The sequence below is a fragment of the Trichechus manatus genome, unplaced genomic scaffold (assembly GCF_000243295.1).
Source record: "Trichechus manatus latirostris isolate Lorelei unplaced genomic scaffold, TriManLat1.0 scaffold00010, whole genome shotgun sequence".
In the NCBI taxonomy this organism is placed as follows: Eukaryota; Metazoa; Chordata; class Mammalia; order Sirenia; family Trichechidae; genus Trichechus; species Trichechus manatus.
Window position 1 is genome coordinate 26056325 of NW_004443946.1, and position 18402 is coordinate 26074726.

At 51.3% G+C, this 18402-nt stretch overlaps 1 protein-coding gene across 1 annotated transcript in view; it reads left to right on the plus strand.

Annotated features, from left to right (window-relative positions):
* Nucleotides 1–18402, plus strand: part of PAPLN (papilin, proteoglycan like sulfated glycoprotein) — a 43208-nt gene that overhangs the window by 20533 nt on the left and 4273 nt on the right. The window contains exons 15-27 of the mRNA XM_023726358.1: nt 514–594; nt 800–1055; nt 2535–2655; nt 3015–3153; nt 4193–4640; nt 5393–5530; nt 5720–5844; nt 6102–6234; nt 6809–6946; nt 7640–7767; nt 7863–7971; nt 10519–10682; nt 15154–15673. Of these exons, the coding sequence (XP_023582126.1) occupies nt 514–594; nt 800–1055; nt 2535–2655; nt 3015–3153; nt 4193–4640; nt 5393–5530; nt 5720–5844; nt 6102–6234; nt 6809–6946; nt 7640–7767; nt 7863–7971; nt 10519–10682; nt 15154–15323 (2150 nt within the window). The 3' untranslated portion in view covers nt 15324–15673. The remainder of the gene's footprint in view (nt 1–513; nt 595–799; nt 1056–2534; nt 2656–3014; nt 3154–4192; nt 4641–5392; nt 5531–5719; nt 5845–6101; nt 6235–6808; nt 6947–7639; nt 7768–7862; nt 7972–10518; nt 10683–15153; nt 15674–18402) is intronic.

Consider the following 18402-nt stretch of genomic DNA (forward strand, 5'->3'; position numbering starts at 1 on the left):
ACAATTTGTAATTTTTAGCAAATTCACAAGTTGAGCAACAAGACAATGAAAATTTTCAAAACATCCAGAAAAGCTGGAAGAATTCTATAGTGAGCAGCCATGTGTCCACGTCTAAATTCTACAATTAACATTTTCTATATTTGCTTTACTGGTATTGATTCTCTGTCCCTTCATCCATCAACCCAATTTTAAAAAACCCGTGCAGCATTTTTTTGTTTGATTGCTTTACGTAGTTGGGGCCACACCATAAACGCAGATCTTATACCTGGCTCATCCTTATGCTGAACATGTATAACATTAGCATTTTCTGTTATCAAAGATGCTTTTAAACTTGAGGAGGGTGTTTTATGGAATCACAGATCCTGTTCATTTTTACTTCTGCTGTCCTGGGTCCCCAGCCCTGCCAGAGCAATGAGATGAGAGGAGATGCTTTCCAGGGTTGGTAACCCCTGGGACCCACAACTCTCCTCCTCCCCCCTCTGTGCCCCACCCTGACTGCCCGGCTCCCTGCAGAAGTCCCCAGCATGCCGGATGGACGCACCAGCCGCAGGGACCCCAGGACATCTTTGGGTACTCAGGAGTCCCCTGCCTCAGGTGAGAAGCTTGGTCACAGCCCCGCCCCCCAGCGCTCTTATCTGTGCATCTCAGTGGGGGCTGCCTAGAGATATGGAGGTCAAGGGTGGGGGCCCAATGATGACCAAGGGGAGAGTGGTCTGGGGGACAGAGGGGGCTCAGTGTGGAGACAGATGGCGGGGTAAGGAGGAGGACATATTTCTATCTTCTGGGTCCTCTTCTCCAGACTCCAGAGGCCAGTGGTGGGCACCCCAGGGGCGATCCTCAGCCTGGAGTAACCCCAGAGGAAACCAGGGCCCCCACTTGTCGGCCCCAGGCCCAGCCCCATCTCTGCAGCAGTCCCCACATCAGCAATCCCTGCGGTCAGGCTCAGTGCCCTGGGACTGCAGACACAGCCCCCACGGGTGCTGCCCCGATGGCCACACTGCGTCTCTCGGGCCTCTGTGGCAAGGCTGCCCCAGGGTCTCATGTCAGCAGAGCAGGTAGGTGCTGGAGAGCCTCTCCCTCATCTGGTCAGCACAGGAAGGTGGTGGATGGGCTTGTGCCGGAGCCGGCAGTGTCAGTGTCTCTGCTCAGAGAGGGCCGGGTGGGGCTTGCAGAGTCCAGGAACAGGATATTGGGTTTTTTTTTTGTCTCTGAGTTGCCCTACTTGTACAGTCTTGGGCGCTCGGCTTCCTCTCTGTCAGCTTCCTGATGTGCCAGGTCAGTTGCTGTTGACTCTCACTCATGGTGACCCCACGTGTGTCAGAGTAAAACTATGCTCCATAGGGTTTTCAATGACTGATTTTTCAGAAGTAGATCACCAGGTCTTTCTTCTGAGGTGCCTCTTGGTGGTGTTGAACCACCAACCTTTTGGTTAGCAGCGAGGGGTTAACTGGTCACACCACTCAGGGACTCCCTAACGTGCTTGTTGTTAGTTACCACTGAGTCCATTTTGCCTCATGGTGGCCCCATGTGTACAGCGTAGAATGGCTCCATAGGGTCTTCAAGGCTGTGACCTTTTGGAAGAAGACTGCCAAGCCTGCCTTCAGAGGTGCCTCTGGGTGGGTCTGATGGCCAACCTTTCAGCTAGAAATCAAGTGTTAACCTCTGTGTTACCTAGTGTGCCCGGTGGGGGTAAAAATCCCTGCCTTCCCTGCGGAAGTCCGCAGTGGTGATGTAGCTGGAGGTATCGGTGTGAGCCAGTTTTGAGGAGATACATGGGGTATGATTCCAGCTCTCAAATCCAGACCAGGATCAGGGAACCGAGCAGAAAGGCTGGACAAAGGCCAGCCTGACTTTCCTCTGTTCCTCAGTCCTGCCCACTCCAGCAAAGAGGGGCTGAGCCCCCAAATGCCTGCCTTCCCGAATGTTCTGCCCACCATGTGCCGACTCTCCCCAGGGGCTGTGGTACTCAGGGCCCTGGCTTTGAGGCAACAGCTGAGGGTGATTTGATTTCCAGCTCAGCCACTTACCAGCTGTGTGGGGTGATTTCAGGCATATTATTTGACCTCTGATCTTGGCTTCCTCGTCTGTGAATTGGGAACAGTGACAGCCTCCACGTGGGGTCATTGTGAGGATTAAACAAATCACATGCTACCTGGCACGTAGTATGTACTTGGGCGTATTCTTTCTTTCACCTCCTTCCCTATACCTGGTTGGTGGAGGTGAAATAAATGGTGGGTTTCTCTGAACCCCCTTTTCTACCCCACTTCCTATCTACTGCTAGTTTGTAAAAACTTCCTGGGAACGGATATTTGGACAGGCTCAGTGCGTTATTCCTCCTTGGTTTTGTGGTGGGACGTGAGTTGAGGATCTGTTGGTTATCAGAGGTGCAGGCTGTTTATTGTGCCACTGTTGCCCTCTCCCACTGGGATCCTGACCTGCTCAGTCCCCAGCCCAGGGAGCCTCAGAGCCTGGGTTCTAGGGTGCTGGGCCTCAGGGATGGGCAGTGAGGGAGGGCTCAGTGTGATGTCTGCTAGGTACGGGTGCTGCCCTGATGGGGTGTCAGTGGCTGAGGGGCCCCATCAGGCCGGCTGCACAAGGTCGTATGGCAGTGCCAACACTGGGAATAGGCTGGTGTCCAGAGCAGTGGCTTCCGCAGTAAGTGTCTGGTTCACCTGTGTGTGGTGGGGGGTGGAGGGCGAGAGTCCAGCCTGAGCCTGCTCAATGCCACTGTGACCTAGGGTCTTCACAGCTTTTGGCCTTGGAGAAGGGAGGGTCCCTGTAAGGCTGCCAGCTTGGGGCATCTTTTGAGGGCTCAGGACTTCAGAGGCTGGCCTGGCCTTGCCTGGGGTAGGGGCCTCTGATCTCCCCGGGGATGGGGGCTTGTACCCTCAGCTCACAGTTCTGTCCCGCATCCTGCTGCCTTCCCCCAGCCAGCCCAGAGCCCCTACTAAGAGCTCAGCCCTCTTCCCAACCCTGACCTTCTTTCCCAGGCCCACCGGCCGCAGGCCCCCCAGGCCCACCGGCCGCAGGCCCCCCAGGCCCAGCAGAACCAGCCCAGCGAGTGCCGGGGCTCCAAGTTTGGCTGCTGTTATGACAACACGGCCTCTGCGGCTGGCCCTCTGGGGGAAGGCTGTGTGGGCCAGCCCAGCTACGGTGAGTGGGTGCCCCTACTCATCCTCCCTGGGCCCACTGTGCCCCCAGCCCCCATGCAGAGCCAGAGACCCTCCTTGGCTCATTCATTCACTTCCACACATACTAAACACACAGAAGGTGCCAGGCCAGAGACAGTGCATGATTATTCCCCATCTGACAGTACACCCTTGGGGCCTTCCGGCTACTTGTGAGCGTCGGGAGGCTTGCAGGTGGGGTCACAAGGGGAAGGCAGACCATCCTGCACCTGAGAACTCAGTCCCCTCCAGTGACAAATACATCGCAGGGTTGTCAGTGCTGGGATGGGGAGGGTGTCCTGACCTTGCTGGGACGTGGGCGGCAGTTGGGGCTGCATCCTGGAGGGAGGTGGGGGCTGGGGGAAGTCACAGGCCAGAGGCCAGGGTGCATGGTTGGGGCCTCCAGAGACCACGGTGGGGGTGTCGAAAGTTGACGGGGGGTGGTGGCCAGGGCTCTGCAGGAGGCCAGGTGCCCTTACCAGCCGTGGTAATATCTGGGCATGGAGAGATTGTGTAGGCAGTGCTGGGGAGCAGGGCAGCTAGAACGACCAGGCTGGGCTGGGTTCAGAGGCTGGTGCAGGGGGCCTGGGAACAGGGACAGCCCCTTGCTGGGCATATTACAGGCCCAGTCCTCACGGGCTGGGTCCTTATCCTGGGCTAAGTAAGTGCTTTAAGGTCAAGCCCAGGCTTGCTCCTCGTGTATACCCCAGGGGTTCCACATCAGGCCATGGGAGGGCATGAGGGGCAGGTCCAGGGGGCTCATGGCCCCGACAACCTGGAGGCCTCCCGTTCTGCAGGTGGAGGTGGATGGGTGTGATTACTGTCTGCTGTGGCCCCAGCCTAGGGCAGGACTGAGCAGTGAACCTGTGTTCTGTCCTATAAACCAGTTCTGTAAACTGAGAAAGCCTCCCCCCTAAGCCTCTGAGGCTGAGGAGTGGTGGGAGCTTCTCAGCAGGGCTCTGCTGGGCAGCGTTTGTAGCTTTATTACTGGGCACCCTGGTGATGTGTGTCCCTTCCACCCTCAGCCTACCCGGTGCGGTGCCTACTGCCCAGTGCTCACGGCTCCTGCACAGACTGGGCTGCCCGCTGGTACTTCATTGCCTCCGTGGGCCAGTGTAACCGCTTCTGGTACGGTGGCTGCCACGGCAATGCCAATAACTTCGCCTCAGAAGAGGAGTGTGTGAGCAGCTGCCGGGGGCTCCAGCCTGGAGCCTCTGCCCAGAGCACCCACAGGGATGCAGGTCCTGGAGGCCAGCAGGAGGCCAGCCGGCATGGGATGGGAGCCACAGTCCAGAGGAAGCCCTTGCCTTCCAGCAGCCTCTGGCGGCAAGACCAAGAGCCCCGGCTGGGGGAGGCCCCCCATACCCAGGCCTTTGGAGAAGGGCCCTGGGGCCAGGAACGTGGGCCCAGTGCCCCTGGACTGGGTGGAGATGCTGGGCGGCCAGCACCACCCTCCCGCAGCTCTACGTACAGGTGAGGCCCACCTTCCCTGGGTAGGAGGCAGGGTGCCCAGACTGGGGGCTGAGCCTATATGAGCTAAAACCCTGAGGGCAGCAGGCCCTATCTCTCCATATCCCTCCCTAACCTCTAACCACCCTCCAAGCAGCCCTGCTGTGGCTTCTGAGACAGAGAGACTTGTCCCAGGTCAGGTAGCTAGTAGATGGTGGTGCTTGGATTCTCCACCAGGTCTTCTCAGCTCTCCCTGGGACCTTTCTAGCTTGTGGGCTTCCTGGCCTTTGGCAAGCCAGCCAACTTCTCCAAGCCTTGGTTTCTTTACTGTAATGTGGGACAGTGTTTCCTACCCTCCATAGCTCATAGGCTTGGTGAGAGTTCCATTGGTTATTACTCTTGGGACTGTGTCACATGATTTGGGGAGATGAAAAACAAAATTAAAAAAACTCAAACTTTAAATTCTAAAGGGGTCAGATGTATAGTTTAATTCCCCAATGAATTGGTTATGTGCCCTCCCCCCTAGTCCCTTCTCACCCCTGGGCTTCTCACCCACCCTGTTGCTGAAAGGCTAGGTTGAGGTGGCAATGCCTGGGGGATGGCAGGAGGATGGGGGACAGACTCCTGAGTCCATGGCATTCTGGGCTCTCTGACCCCCACAAGTGCCTGTGGCATGATGGGCACAGAGCCAGCAGTTGTGGACACACAGCTGCAGGGCTGATCCCGGCCCAGGCACTCATGCTGGGATGGTAGATTTTCACCTCCCACCTTTCCAGCATCAGCTTGGCCGGCTCTGAGCCAACCCTGGTGCAGGCTGCCCTGGGGCACTTGGTGCAGCTCTTCTGCCCAGATGACAGCTCCCTGGACCACCATGCTGGGTGGCAGAAGGACGGCCGGCCCGTCTCCTCTGACAGGTGTGTGTGACAGTCCTTCCCCAGCAGCACCCCCTCGGATCTCCCCTGGGGTAGGAGGGGGAGCTGCCCAGGGGCCTCTGGGGGGCTATGGTCACCTCTGCTGGGAGCACAAGGCCTGAGGGAGGACCAGGGCCCACTGTTGCCCTCAAGAGCCCAGAGATCAGCCATTCCTCCCTACCCCCCATTCAGGCACAAGCCACAGGCCGACGGCTCCCTGGTCATCAGCCCCCTGTGGGCAGAGGACGCTGGCACCTACAGCTGTGGCAGCACCAGGCCAGGCCGTGACTCTCATAAGATCCAGCTTCGCATCACAGGTGTCTGCCCCACCCCACTGGGTTCCCATGGGACTGGGTGGAAGGGCCAGGCTGCCCCGTGCTGGAGAGACCTGGGTGCTTCCTTGGGCCTGGGCATCCTGGTGAGAGGTGACACACCTTCCAGGAGGGCTGGGGTGAATACTTGGTCCCTGTGACCCTCATTCTTCCTCATGTCCTCTGCTGGCCTCATGGCCCACCCTTCCCTACACCCTTTTCTCCTCACAGCTCACCCCATGCTTCTCCCTGCCTCACAACAGGGGACGACATGGCTGTGCTGTCTGAGGCTGAGCCGAGGCACTTCCCTCAGCCCAAGGACCCTGCCCAGCACCTAAGGGAGGATGCTGGGAGCCTGGGGACCATCTCTTCTTCTCACCCACGGCCCACATCCAGGTAACAGCCCAGCAGTGCCATCTTGCTCTCAGCCTCCACAACTGTGTGTGGGTGAGGTCTCAGCGGGCAAGAGGAAGGGAAAGTGAATCAGTCACCAGGCCAGTGTGCTGTGACCAGATGGGTGGGAATGGTGTGGGCCCAGGACCCAGGAACTGAGGGAAGTGCTCTGGGGGGCAGAAGGTCCAAGATGGCTTCTGGGAGGAGAAGGGCTGGAGCTGGCCTTGAAGAATGGTTTGGTTTACAGAGGGGTTGCGGAGGGCTGTAGTGGTGCCCATCAAGGGCCTAGAGGCCAATGTGCAGGGCAGGGTGGAGATGCTGGGTGCTGTGTTTGTCCAGCCAGCCAGCAGGTGGGGTGGGTAGAGATGGCTTTTAAGATTTTACCCCACGTGGCTATGGATGGTATCTTAACCAGAACACAGGGGTGGTTTTAGGGAGATGAATCTGGCTGGAGATGGGAGGGGGTGCCATAAGCATTGTGCAGAGGTCCAGTCACCAGGCTTGGCTGGGCATGGGGAAGTCCCCTCATGGCTGTGGGGGAGGGCCCCCTCATGGCTGTGAGTGCTCGTTTTTGTAGGCTTCGTCTGGACAGGAACCAGCCTGCGGTGGTGGATGCCAGTCCAGGCCAGCAGATCCGGTTGACTTGCCACGCGGAAGGCTTCCCACCCCCAGCTATTGAGTGGCAGAAAGACGGGCAGCCCCTCTCTTCTCTCAGGTTTACTTTGCTCCTCTCCCCTACGTTCTGTTCTGCCTCCAGCCCCATCCCATCTGGTGGGGGCCGTTGGGGGAGGGAGCTTCTGGGAAAAGGGCTCCTTGGGCAGAGCAACTTGGGGGCCTCTGAGCCTTCCCAGAGTGTGGTTAGTGGACGGAAGTAACTGGCCAGCTAACAGAGGTGCTGGCTGAGGGAGGAAATGTAATCAGAGCCCATTTCTGACTGTGGGCATAACAGCTAACATTTATTGAGTGCATACTGAGTGGGAGGCATGTTCTCTATCATATAACCTGCAAAACAGCCATACAGAGGTAGGTGCTATTTTAACCCCATTTGACATGAGAAAATGGAGGCTTAACATCTCACAGCTCGTAAGTGGTAGAATCAGGATTTGCGTCTATAAAATAAGTATAGCAAAAACTAGAAACCTAAACTAGAATTATTTATCAGAACATTTGAAATGATTTGTCTATTGCTATACTTAAAAGCCAGGCATTTTCATAAATCAAGAGGACCTAATGGCCTAAGGCAGACGGACCCTTTGAAGAAACCCTACTGAAGAGGGGCTGCTCAGCCCCTTTCCAGGGAAAGGAAGAACCTGCCCCTCCCTCTATCTGCCCTGCCCTTCCCTTGACTCTGCCCCCACCCCATGCCTGCCCACTTGGGCTGGAGCCAGCTGACTGTGCTTGTCCCCAGGCACCAGCTGCAGCCCGATGGCTCTCTGATCATCAGCCATGCGGCTATGGAAGATGGCGGCTTCTATGCCTGTGTTGCTTTCAATGGGCAGGACCGAGACCAGCGGTGGGTCCAGCTCAGAGTTCTGGGTAAGGTGACAGTCCTGAGGAGAGGAGGGCAAGTAGGGCCAGTGGCCTTTGAGGTCAGCTGGCAGAGGCTGACATTGTTCCCTCCTTGTGCCCAGAGGAACTGACAATCACAGGGCTGCCCCCTACTGTGACAGTGCCGGAGGGGGACACAGCCAGGCTGCTATGTGTGGTGGCAGGAGAAAGCGTGAACATCAGATGGTCAAGGTAAGGCTCTCTTCCAGCCAAGTGCTGGCCCTCGGACCCTCCTACCTGAGGCTGTGTAGCCAGGCAGGGGCGGGCTACCTTTCTGTGGTGGCAGGAGAAAGCGTGAACATCAGATGGTCCAGGTAAGGCTTATCTGTTGCTGTTACCACTCCTGCCTCCAGGTCTGGTGCAAGGGGAGGGGCTGCAGCACCCACATGCCTACATGAAGCCCCATAGGACTGCTCTCTTTTCCATTGGTTGGGCTGCACCAGGGTTTCTCAACCTCCTCATTTTGGGCCTGCTAATTCTTGGTTGTGGGAGGAGGCTGTCCTGTGCTTTGTTGGATGTTTAGCAGCATCCCTGGCTTCTACTCACTAGATTGCAGTAGCACTCTCCCTACAAGTTGTGACAATAAAAAATGTCTCTAGACATAGCTGTATGTCCCCTAGGGGGCAAAATCTCCCCGGGTTATCTCCCCGGGTTGAGAACCACTGGGCTACACTCAGTTTTGGGGACTTCAGTGATCTTTTACTCCAGATCAAATGGGCTTTTGTTCATTCATTTGTTCAGGAAACATTTTTTGATCTTTCCCTCCCTGCAATGTGTCAGGCCTAGGCTAGGCTCTGGGGATCCTGGGGGAATCTGAGCCCCAAGGCATTCCCAGAGGATCCTGGGGTACTCCGAGCCCCAGGGTGCCCCCAGGGGATCCTGGGGTACTCTGAACCCCAGGGCACCCTCAGGCAGAAGATGGCGCAGTGTCCCAGGAGCTCCAGATAAGGTCTGTGCTAAGTGCTATCTGTACAGAGTAGTGTAAGGCTGCTACCAGTCTAGGGGAGTCAAGGAAGGGCTGGCCAGGGAGGTGATTCTGGCTGGACCTTGAAGGCTATTCCTGGTGGAAGGAGCAGCAAGTACCAAGGTGGATATTTGAGAGGTTATATAGCAAGGTGGGAAGGGCCTGCACGCTGGAGGGGCGAGGCCACGGGGCTGCAGAGTCCAGCTGCCTCTTGTGGCCTTAATGCTGGAGGAAGGCACAGGCTTTAGCTGAGGGTAGCTGGGAGTCTCTGGAGGTTTCAGCTGGTACTCTGAGCCCAGCCTCTCGTGATAAGGCTCTGACTGTCTGGCCCCTACCTTCAACTTTGCCTCTCCTGGATCTTTCAGCAACAAGCGTGCTAGGGACTCCCCGGCCTCAAGACTCCCCTCTGTTTCCCACCTGACGCTGCCCTTCACAGCACAGCTGTCTATACTGATTGTCTCCACCTGTTTACCCCCTATGCCTCTGACCACCCTCGCACTCCAGGGGTACTGTGCTGGCCAGGGCAACCAACAACCTGCCTATTCCTAAGTCCACTGGACACACCCCAGTCCTTACATGACTTGAGTCTCAGCACCCTTCCACTGACCACTTGCTCCTTCTTGAAACATTCCCTCACTTGGCTCCAGACACCGTCTTCTGGTGTTCCTCCTGCACCTCTGGCTTCTGCTTCTTGGTTTTCTTGGCCAGCTCAGCTTATCTATCCCTTAGATATTGGTGCACCTCAAGGTTCTGTCCGAGGTCTTGGTGGTCTTGCCCTATAACTTGCCCATGGGCAACCCTGTAGACAGTTTCTGGGACCATGCAGGGCTGATAACACTACCTGGGTCCAGACTCTTCTCTTGAGCTCTAGACTTCAAATCCAGTGCCTCCTGGTATCTCATAGGCACCCCAAATTCAAAATGGTGGATAACCTCACCCTTCCCAAGCTATACCCTGGATTTCCCTGTGTGGAGGGGCACCACCATTACCCAGTAACCCAAGCTGGAAACCTGCTGTCCTTGATTTCTTCCTCTGCCCACTACCTGACCTTTGTTTTACTGCCTCTCATCTGCCCTGCGTGTACCACCACAGCAGCCTCTGACCTGTCTCTCTGCTTCAGGCTTTTCTCCCCCAGCTCACACTGCAGTCAGTGAGCTTGGCGAAGTGCGAATCTCATGTCAGTTCCCACTTGGCTAAAATCTCCACGGCCCTCAGGATTCAGTCCAAATTCCTGGCAGTCTAAGACCCTGCTGACTGGCTCTTTCACTCCAGCTTCACTGTGTCCACTTCCCGTGCTCACACTCCTTGCTCCAGCCCCAGCCTGCCTTCAAGCTCCTGAGTCCCCTGGTTCTCTCTCCATTAGTTGGCTGCTGCCTCCTCATTCTCAGGTCCTCCTCAGAGAAGGCTCCCCTGAGCACCTGCACCCACCACCCCCAGTGCCCCAAAGGCAGGGAGTGCTTCTGTTTGTTCAGCACAGGGCCTGGTACCCAACCCAGCTTAAAAGATCTTTGTTAATGAAAAGTCAGAAGGGGAGTCCTTTGTGTATAAGAAGCAAATGTACGAACTTGGATCAGCATGCTTAGTTGGTGTGAGTTAAGTCACTTGTGTGTTACTTTGTTAACATTCTTGTATCTTTTTGGTAGCCTGTTTATCTGTTTTCTTGAGGTGAGGGTCAGCTGTTGTTTGCCCACAAAGAGAGGGGAGCCAGTTGGCTCTGGAATGGGCTTTGATCACCATCTCCCAGCCCTGAAGACCCAGTGTCCCTTTCCTCACAGGAACGGGCTGCCTGTCCGGGCTGATGGCCGTGTTTACCAGTCCCCAGACGGCACGCTGCTGATCTACAACTCGAGGGCCAGGGACGAGGGCTCCTATACGTGCAGCGCCTACCGTGGGAGCCAGGCAGTCAGCCGCAGCACTGAGGTGAAGGTGGTCCCGCCAGGTAAGAGGCACCTGCCCACTGTGGGGGTGGAAGGGGCATATTCCCAGGGCACTTGCTTATTCTCAAGGGCTGGATGGATTTGTGCTGTGGAAGAGCGCAGGCTCTGCAGTCTGAGGGATTCTAGTTCAAATCCTGGCTCACTCTATGCCAGTTACTGATTCAAGGGGCATAACCTTCCTGAGTCACTTTCCTCATCTATACAATGGGGCTACTCTATCACCTTATAGGCTGTAGTGAGGATAAAGGAAGTAATCCTTATGCTGGGCACCTAGTGCTTAATAATTGTTGTTAGTTGCCATTGAGTCTGTTCTGATGCATGGTGCTCTTACGTGTAACAGAATGAAGTGTTGCTGGTTCGGTGCCTGGCATGAACCAGTGCCTGGTTTCATGACTGTAGGCATGCTCGTGCCCATTCTTTCAGCTATTGCGTAGTGCATTTCAACCTGGGGGGCTCATCTTCCAGCACTATATCAGACAATATTCTGCTGTGATCCATAGGGGTTTCATTGGCTAATTTTCAGCAGGAGATCGCCAGGCCTTTGTTTCTGGTCTTGGCTAATTTTCAGCAGGAGATCGCCAGGCCTTTGTTTCTGGTCTTGGCTAATTTTCAGCAGGAGATCGCCAGGCCTTTCTTTCTGGTCTTAGTCTGGAAGCTCCCCTGAAACCTGTCACCATGGGTGAACTTGCTAGTATTTGAAATACAGCTGGCATAGCTTTCAGCATCATAACATGTAGGTCACCACAGTACAACAAATTGATGGGTGGTGGAAGTGCTTACTAGATGTTTAGTATCATTGTTTAGACTAGTTTTATTTTGAGAAACATGACTGACTGGAATTTCATTGTTACACTTAAGCATTCAAATCTATCCATTCTAATTGCTGTTGTTAGGTGTAGTCAAGTTGGTTCGGACTCACAGTGACCCATGCACAAAACAAGGAAACACTGCCTGGTCCTGCACTATCTTCAAATTCGCTGCTATGTTTGAGCCCACTGTTGCAATCACTGTGTCAATCCATCTCACTGAGGGTCTTTCTTTCTAATTAGGGTGGTAAAAAGTGGTCCTGTGTTTGAAAAGTGCCTTTATGGCCATCTGACCATATAACCCAGACAGGGAAAGGGCAGAGATTACCATCACTATTTCATAAATGAAACACTTATGCAGAGAGCTTAAGTGATGTCACACAGCAAATCAGTGGCCAAGTTGAGACTAGAACCCGGGTCTTTTGACTTCCCATATTTTCACTAACCTATTGCACCTATAACTCAGTGGAATTTTACCTGCATTATTCAGTAATTTGAGATTTTAGTATTATATTCTCTAGCTCCTGCTCTGAGTCACTGCTATATCATATTTCAACAAATCTAAATGCCATATTGTAAAATGCATTATTTGTGTACCAATAGGAAAAATATGCTGTCAATTAAATGGCACAATGCTAAGATACTGTCAATTAAGATACAGTCCAACTTGATAGATGTTGAAATATGAAAACAAATACATCTCAAAATTGATGAACTATAGACTGTGATTCATGTTCAAACTCACCATAGTTCTATGTTCAAATAAATCAGAGGGATGGGGGACAGGTGTTGCCCCACCCTGCCTGCTTTCCCATGTACCTGCAGTCCTGGTTACTGAGTAGTAGGGTGGTGCCCTGGGCTGAGAAGCTGGTCTCACTGGGCCTGACGCAGACCTTGCAGGAGAGGGGGCCAGGGCCCTTCTGGTGCTTCTCTGCCTGGATGTTCATGGCTGTCAGGCTCACAGAGAAGCACCAGGAGCACTCCTATACTCAAGGTGTTGGGCTAGGTGGTATCTTCCAGGCTGAGCGTGGGGAGCCTGTGCTAGAGGTTGAAGGTCTGTGGTTAAAACAGTGCTGAGTGAACCTGGCTGGCACTTAAGCTTCGTTTGTGAGCTCCTTGGGGCAGTGACTGGGACTGGTGTCCCCAGGGCCCAGCCCAGCGCTTGGTACCCAGCAGGTGCTCATATTCTTGGTAACTGAGTACATGCATGAAGGAATGAATGATGGCATTACTTTGGAGACAGCACCATACTGCAGGGGCTACTTTTCACCTCTATCATGTACATAAATTTGATCTTGTCTGCATATTAACCAAACTCACAAGACTCGAGACCAAATCAGAATGGAGATTTACTGTGAGAGAGAGAGCTGTTAAGGCAGTAGTCATGTTTGCGATTAGCTATATATGTGTCTAAGGAGCCCTGGCGCAGTGGTTAAGTGCTCTACTGCTAACCGAAAAGGTCGTTCAAACTCACCAGCTACTTCAAGGGAGAAAGATGTGGCAGTCTGCTTCTGTAAAGATTACAGCCTTGGAAACCCTATGCAGCAGTTCTACTCTGTCCTATAGGGTCACCATGAGTCAGAACTGACTAGAAGGCAACGGGGTTTTTTCTTTTTTTTTTTTCAATATACATGTCTACATGACAAACCAAATTATACACTTGCTTGATGATGAAGTCCACTGGGGCTCCTCATGATGTGTGGGTGCCAAGCTACAATGGTCTGACGGACAGGACACTCATGTCCTCAGTCAGGCCACCCTTCTCCAGCCCTCTGTTGGATGAGTATTGCCAAGCTTAGATATTTGGGGGGCGCCTTTCCTGAGCTACATGCTGTCCCTCCTCTCCTCTCAACTGTATTCATTCTCTGGTTAGGCTGCAGATACCTGCTCTCACCCACTGTGTATTTTTTTAGGGTCACACAACTTGAAGCTGCCTCACTTGGCCCTATTCATGGTTTGGTGGCATACTGGAATTACAGTGTTAGCATTAGGGTGGGGGGGCCTTGGACTAGTCACACTCTGGTGTAAGGGACATGGTTCTACTGTGAAGACTTTTCAATCTTCTTGCCTAAAAGACTGGGGTGAGGAACAGAAAATATTATAGGAATAAAACACAGAAAGTCACCCACTATGGCCCAGTCCCATTTTTTAAATAGCAGGGAACTATGCTATGTGGGCAAAAAAGTACCTGTTAAGCACTCGAATTTTAGCTGCAGGCCCAAATGCTGTTTTAAGTGCTTGACATGGTCTTAACTCATTTACTTCTTGCAACATCCCTATGAAGTAGATGCTATTATTATCTCCATTTTACAGATGAGGAAACAGAAGCACAGAGAGCTTAAGTAACTTGCTCAAAGTCACCCAGCTGGTAAGTGGCAGAGCCAGGTCTGGCCCAGGCAGTCTGGCTCTTGAGCTGGTGGTTTAACCACTATGCTGATCACCTGCTAACTGGCCCTATGAGAGGGGCCCAGGCCCTGCAACAGCTGAGACAGCTGATAACAGAGTTATTGACTTGACATTTTTAAACAATATACATAAATGTTACTCTTAGTCCTCTTGTTATACTGATCAACCAAGCCTTTCTAAGGTCATTCATTGGTTAGGTATAGTCTTTCAGTTGTGTTGTGGGAGGGAGCAAGGGGAGAGAGGATGAAGGTAAGGCCTCCCTAACCCCATAAAGTCTGATTTCAGGGAAGGTGCAGTGGCCTAAGCTGAGTCAAGTCCTTAAGAGCCCCTTCCGGAATGAGAAAGGAAATGAATAGATAAGACTGCTTCAGTCCTAAGATGAAGCAGCAGAGAAGCTCTAACAGGGATTTGGAAGATACAGAAGCTCCTAGAAGCTGGCAGGTGAATTCAGAGGGCAGGCTCAAGGGCAGTGTTCCCAGTATAGTATCACGGCTGTGGTTAATGAGGCTGTTTTCCTAACACCTTGCTGAATACTTAACTGCTTTCTCTGGGGGAAGTAGAATAATGGGAAACCAAGTGACTAAGGTGAGCTGGAGGGACTGAAGGCACCAAGCCTGTAGGGTTGGAGGAAACCAGCAGTGAAAGGGAGAACACAGGCCAGCTTTTGCCAACACAAGTTTTACTTGGTAGTGTTATCCCTCTCTTCCTCCTAATCCAGAGGCCAAGGCACTTGTTATTAAGTTTTTCAGGCTCAATAGTAAGGGTAGGGAGTTAACTTCAAGAGATGTCTAATCATCCAGTTAACATACATTTGGGGGGTCTGCTGTAGGCTGTGCACTGGGATGAGGCTGCAAATAAAAATAATGGGGGAGGGGAGCACTGCATGTTAAAGTGAGGCCAGCAAGCTGGTAGAAACTGTAATCCCTGGTAGTTGTATAAACCAAAACCAAACCCATTGCTGTTGAGTCAATTCCGACTCATACTGACCCTACAGGACAACGCAGAACTGCACCATAGGGTTTCCAAAGAGCAGCTGGTGGATTTAAACTGCTGACCTTTTTGGTTAGCAGCCTGAGCTCTTAACTGCTGCACCACCAGGACTCTGGTAGTTGTATAGACAGGTGTTACAGATTAATGCACCTTTTTGAACCTAGCAGTTATGCTGCTTTCCTTTTAAGGAAATGCAGTGGTAGCTGAGGAGTCTCCTGTGCTTCCACATACACTGAGCTTCCTCACTACTCTCTCCCTTATTGTTTTGCAGCACCGGCTGCCCAGCCGAGGGACCCTGGCAGGGAGTGCATCGACCAGCCTGAGCTGGCCAACTGTGATTTGATCCTGCAGGCCCAGCTCTGTGGCAATGAATATTACTCCAGCTTCTGCTGTGCCAGCTGTTCCCGTTTCCAGCCTCATGCTCAGCCCATCTGGCAGTAGGGATGACAGCTCTGAAGACCACACCAAAACAATTCATAGGGCTGGGAAAAAGGGAAGATAGACTCTCGGCCTCCTCTGACTGACGAAGAGCGGGCTTGTGGAGACAATGCCCTTTCAAAAACCCACCAAGGGGTTAGCCTTGGCAGTAACAGCCTTCCCCCGTGGTCTTCAGCAGTGCTTGCATCTCTGACATAACCTCAGGCTGCTGCTGATTGTCAAAGAGAAATCTATTTGGATAAAGACAACCTTCATTTTACAACTTCCTCTACAAGTTCTGTCACACAGGATCAATTCACTGTGTTTTAAAGCAAGCTGTTAGGGATCTCACTTGAATTAAAGATGGATAGAAGGTATGTACTGTTAGTTGCTGATGACTCATGGCTATCTCCATGATCATTGGTATGTTTGAGTCCATCCTTGTGGCTCTTGTGTCAATCCATCTCATTGAGGGTTTCCCTCGTTTTTGCTGACTCTCCACTTTACCAAACATGATGCCTTTTTCTAGTGATTGATCTTTCTGATGATGTGTCCAAAGTACAAAGTCTGGCTCTAAGGAGCATTCTGTTGTACTACTTCTAAGATTCATTTGTTTGTTCTTCTGGCAGTGCATGGTATATTCAATATTTTTCACTAACACCACAATTTGAATGCGTCAATTCTTCTCTTACATTGTCCAGCTTTTGCATGCATATGAGGCGACTGAAAAGACCATGGCTTGGGTCAAGTGTACCTTACTCATTAAAGTAACATCTTTGCTTTTCAGAGCTTTGAAGAGATCTTTTGCCACAGATTAGTCCATGCAATAAGTCATTTGATTTCATGACTGCTGCTTCCATGGACACTGACTGTTGATCCAAATAGGATGAAGTCGTTGACAACTTCAATTTCTTTCTCTAGTCCAGCTGTGAGGATTTTTGTGTTCATGTTCAGTTATAATCCATACTGAAGGCTGTCATCTTTGACTTTCTTCAGTAAGTGCTTCAAGCTGTCTTTGTTTTTGGTAAGCAAGGTTGTGTCACTGCATATTTCAGGTCATTAAATGAGTCATCCTCCAATCCTGATGCCACATTCTTCATATAGCCCAGCTTCACAGATTATTTGTTCAGCATACAGATTGAATAAGGTAAAAAAAAATACAACTCTATCACGTACCTTTTCAATTTTGAAACCCTTGTTCTGTTTGAATGACTGCCTCTTGATCCATGTACTGGTTCTGTATGAGCACACTTAAGTGTTCTGAAGTTCCCATTCTTTGTAAGGTTATCCATATTTTGTTATCCACACAGTTGAATGTCTTCACGTAGTCAGTGAAACACAGGTAAACATTTTTCTGGTATTCTTTGCTTTCAGCTCAGATCCATCTAACATGAGCAATGATATCCCTCATTTCCCATCCTCTTCTCAATCCGGTGTGAACTTCTAGAAGTTCCCCGTAGATGTACGGCTGCAGTAATCTTTATATTATTTTCAGCAAAATTTTGTTAGCATGCGATATTAATATTGTTCAATAATTTCAGCAGTCTGTTTGATTGCCTTTCTTTTGGAATGGGCCAGGTAGCTGTCTTCCAAATTTCTTGGCACAGACAAGTGAAGTGCTTCCAGCATTGCGTCCATTTGTTGAAACGTCTAAATTGGTATTCTGTCAATTCCTGGAGCCTTGTTTTTTGCCTATACCTTCACTGCAGTTTGAACCTCTTCCTTCAGTTCTTGCAGTGGTTCTTAGTTATATGCTACCTCCTGAAATGGTTGAATATCAACCAATTCTTTTTGGTATAGTGACCATGTATTCCTTCCACCTTTTGATAAATCCTGCATCATTCAATTCTTCTGTCCATAGAATCCTTCAGTAATGCAACCTGAGGCTTGACTTTTCAGTTTTTTCAGCTTGAAAAATGTCAATTGTGTTCTTCCCTTTTGGTTTTCTAACTCCAAGTCTTTTGCACATTTCATCATAATACTTTTACCTTGTCTTCTCGAGCTGACCTTTGAAATCTTCTGTTCAGCTCTTTTACTTCATCATTTCTTCCATTTGCTTTAGCTACTCTGCGCTTAAGAGCAAATTTCAGTCTCTTCTGATATCCATTTGGCCTTTTCCTTCTCTCCTGACTTTATGATTTTTTATTTCTTCATGTATGATGTCTTCCCATAACTCTTCTGGTCTTCAGTGTTCAGTGTGTCAAGTCTTTAAATTCAGGTGGGATGTATTCAAGGTCACACTTTGGCTCTTATAGTTTTGATTTTCTTCAGCTTCACTCTGAACTTACACATGAGCAAATGATGGTCTGTTCCACAGTTGGCCCCTGGCTTTTTCTTGACTGATGCTATTGAGCTTCTCCATCACTTCTTTCCATAGATGTAATAGATTTGATTCCTGTGTAACCCATCTGGTGTAGTCCACATGTGTAGTCACTGATTTTGTCGTTGAAAGAAAGTATTTCCGAAAGAAAGTATTTCCGATGAGTAAGTTGCTGGTCATAAGGGGAACACCAACTCCTGCTGTGTCAGGGCAGTATTGTTTGACCTCAGATGAAAAGATTTAGTTCTAGCAAACAGTGGACCATTGCTCTAGTCTCTCACTCTCCCAGGTAGTAGTGCAGCAACAGCTTCAAATCCTCTCTGTGAGTAGGGTAACCGTATGAGGTTTCTGAAAGCTCTCAGCAAAGTGGACTACAATGTAAGGTCTCAGTGTAGGGATCTGTGATGAAAGAGGAGCAGTTGGCACTATTTGAGCATGAAAGAAGTGGAAAGGCTCCTTCCTGTCATTGGGAAGCTGGTCTCTGAAGCCTTCCTTCTGAGGCCAACATGCAGAGCCTGGCTGTGGGGGTAATCATCTCAAACCTATAGAGTGCTGGTGGGCCTGCTCTGTACAGGGACCAATAAGGAGCCTCTCCTCCTCAAGCAGGGATCTGTGGAACAAAATGTTTGCTGCCAGATAAAAATCAGACTGTTATTAAAAATAGCCTTAGCCAGATAACACAGTTGATAAAGACAATGCTCTACATTCTACCTTGGTGAGTAGTGTCTGGGGTCTTAAAAGCCTGTGAGCAGCCATCTAAGATACTCCACTGGTCTCATCCCT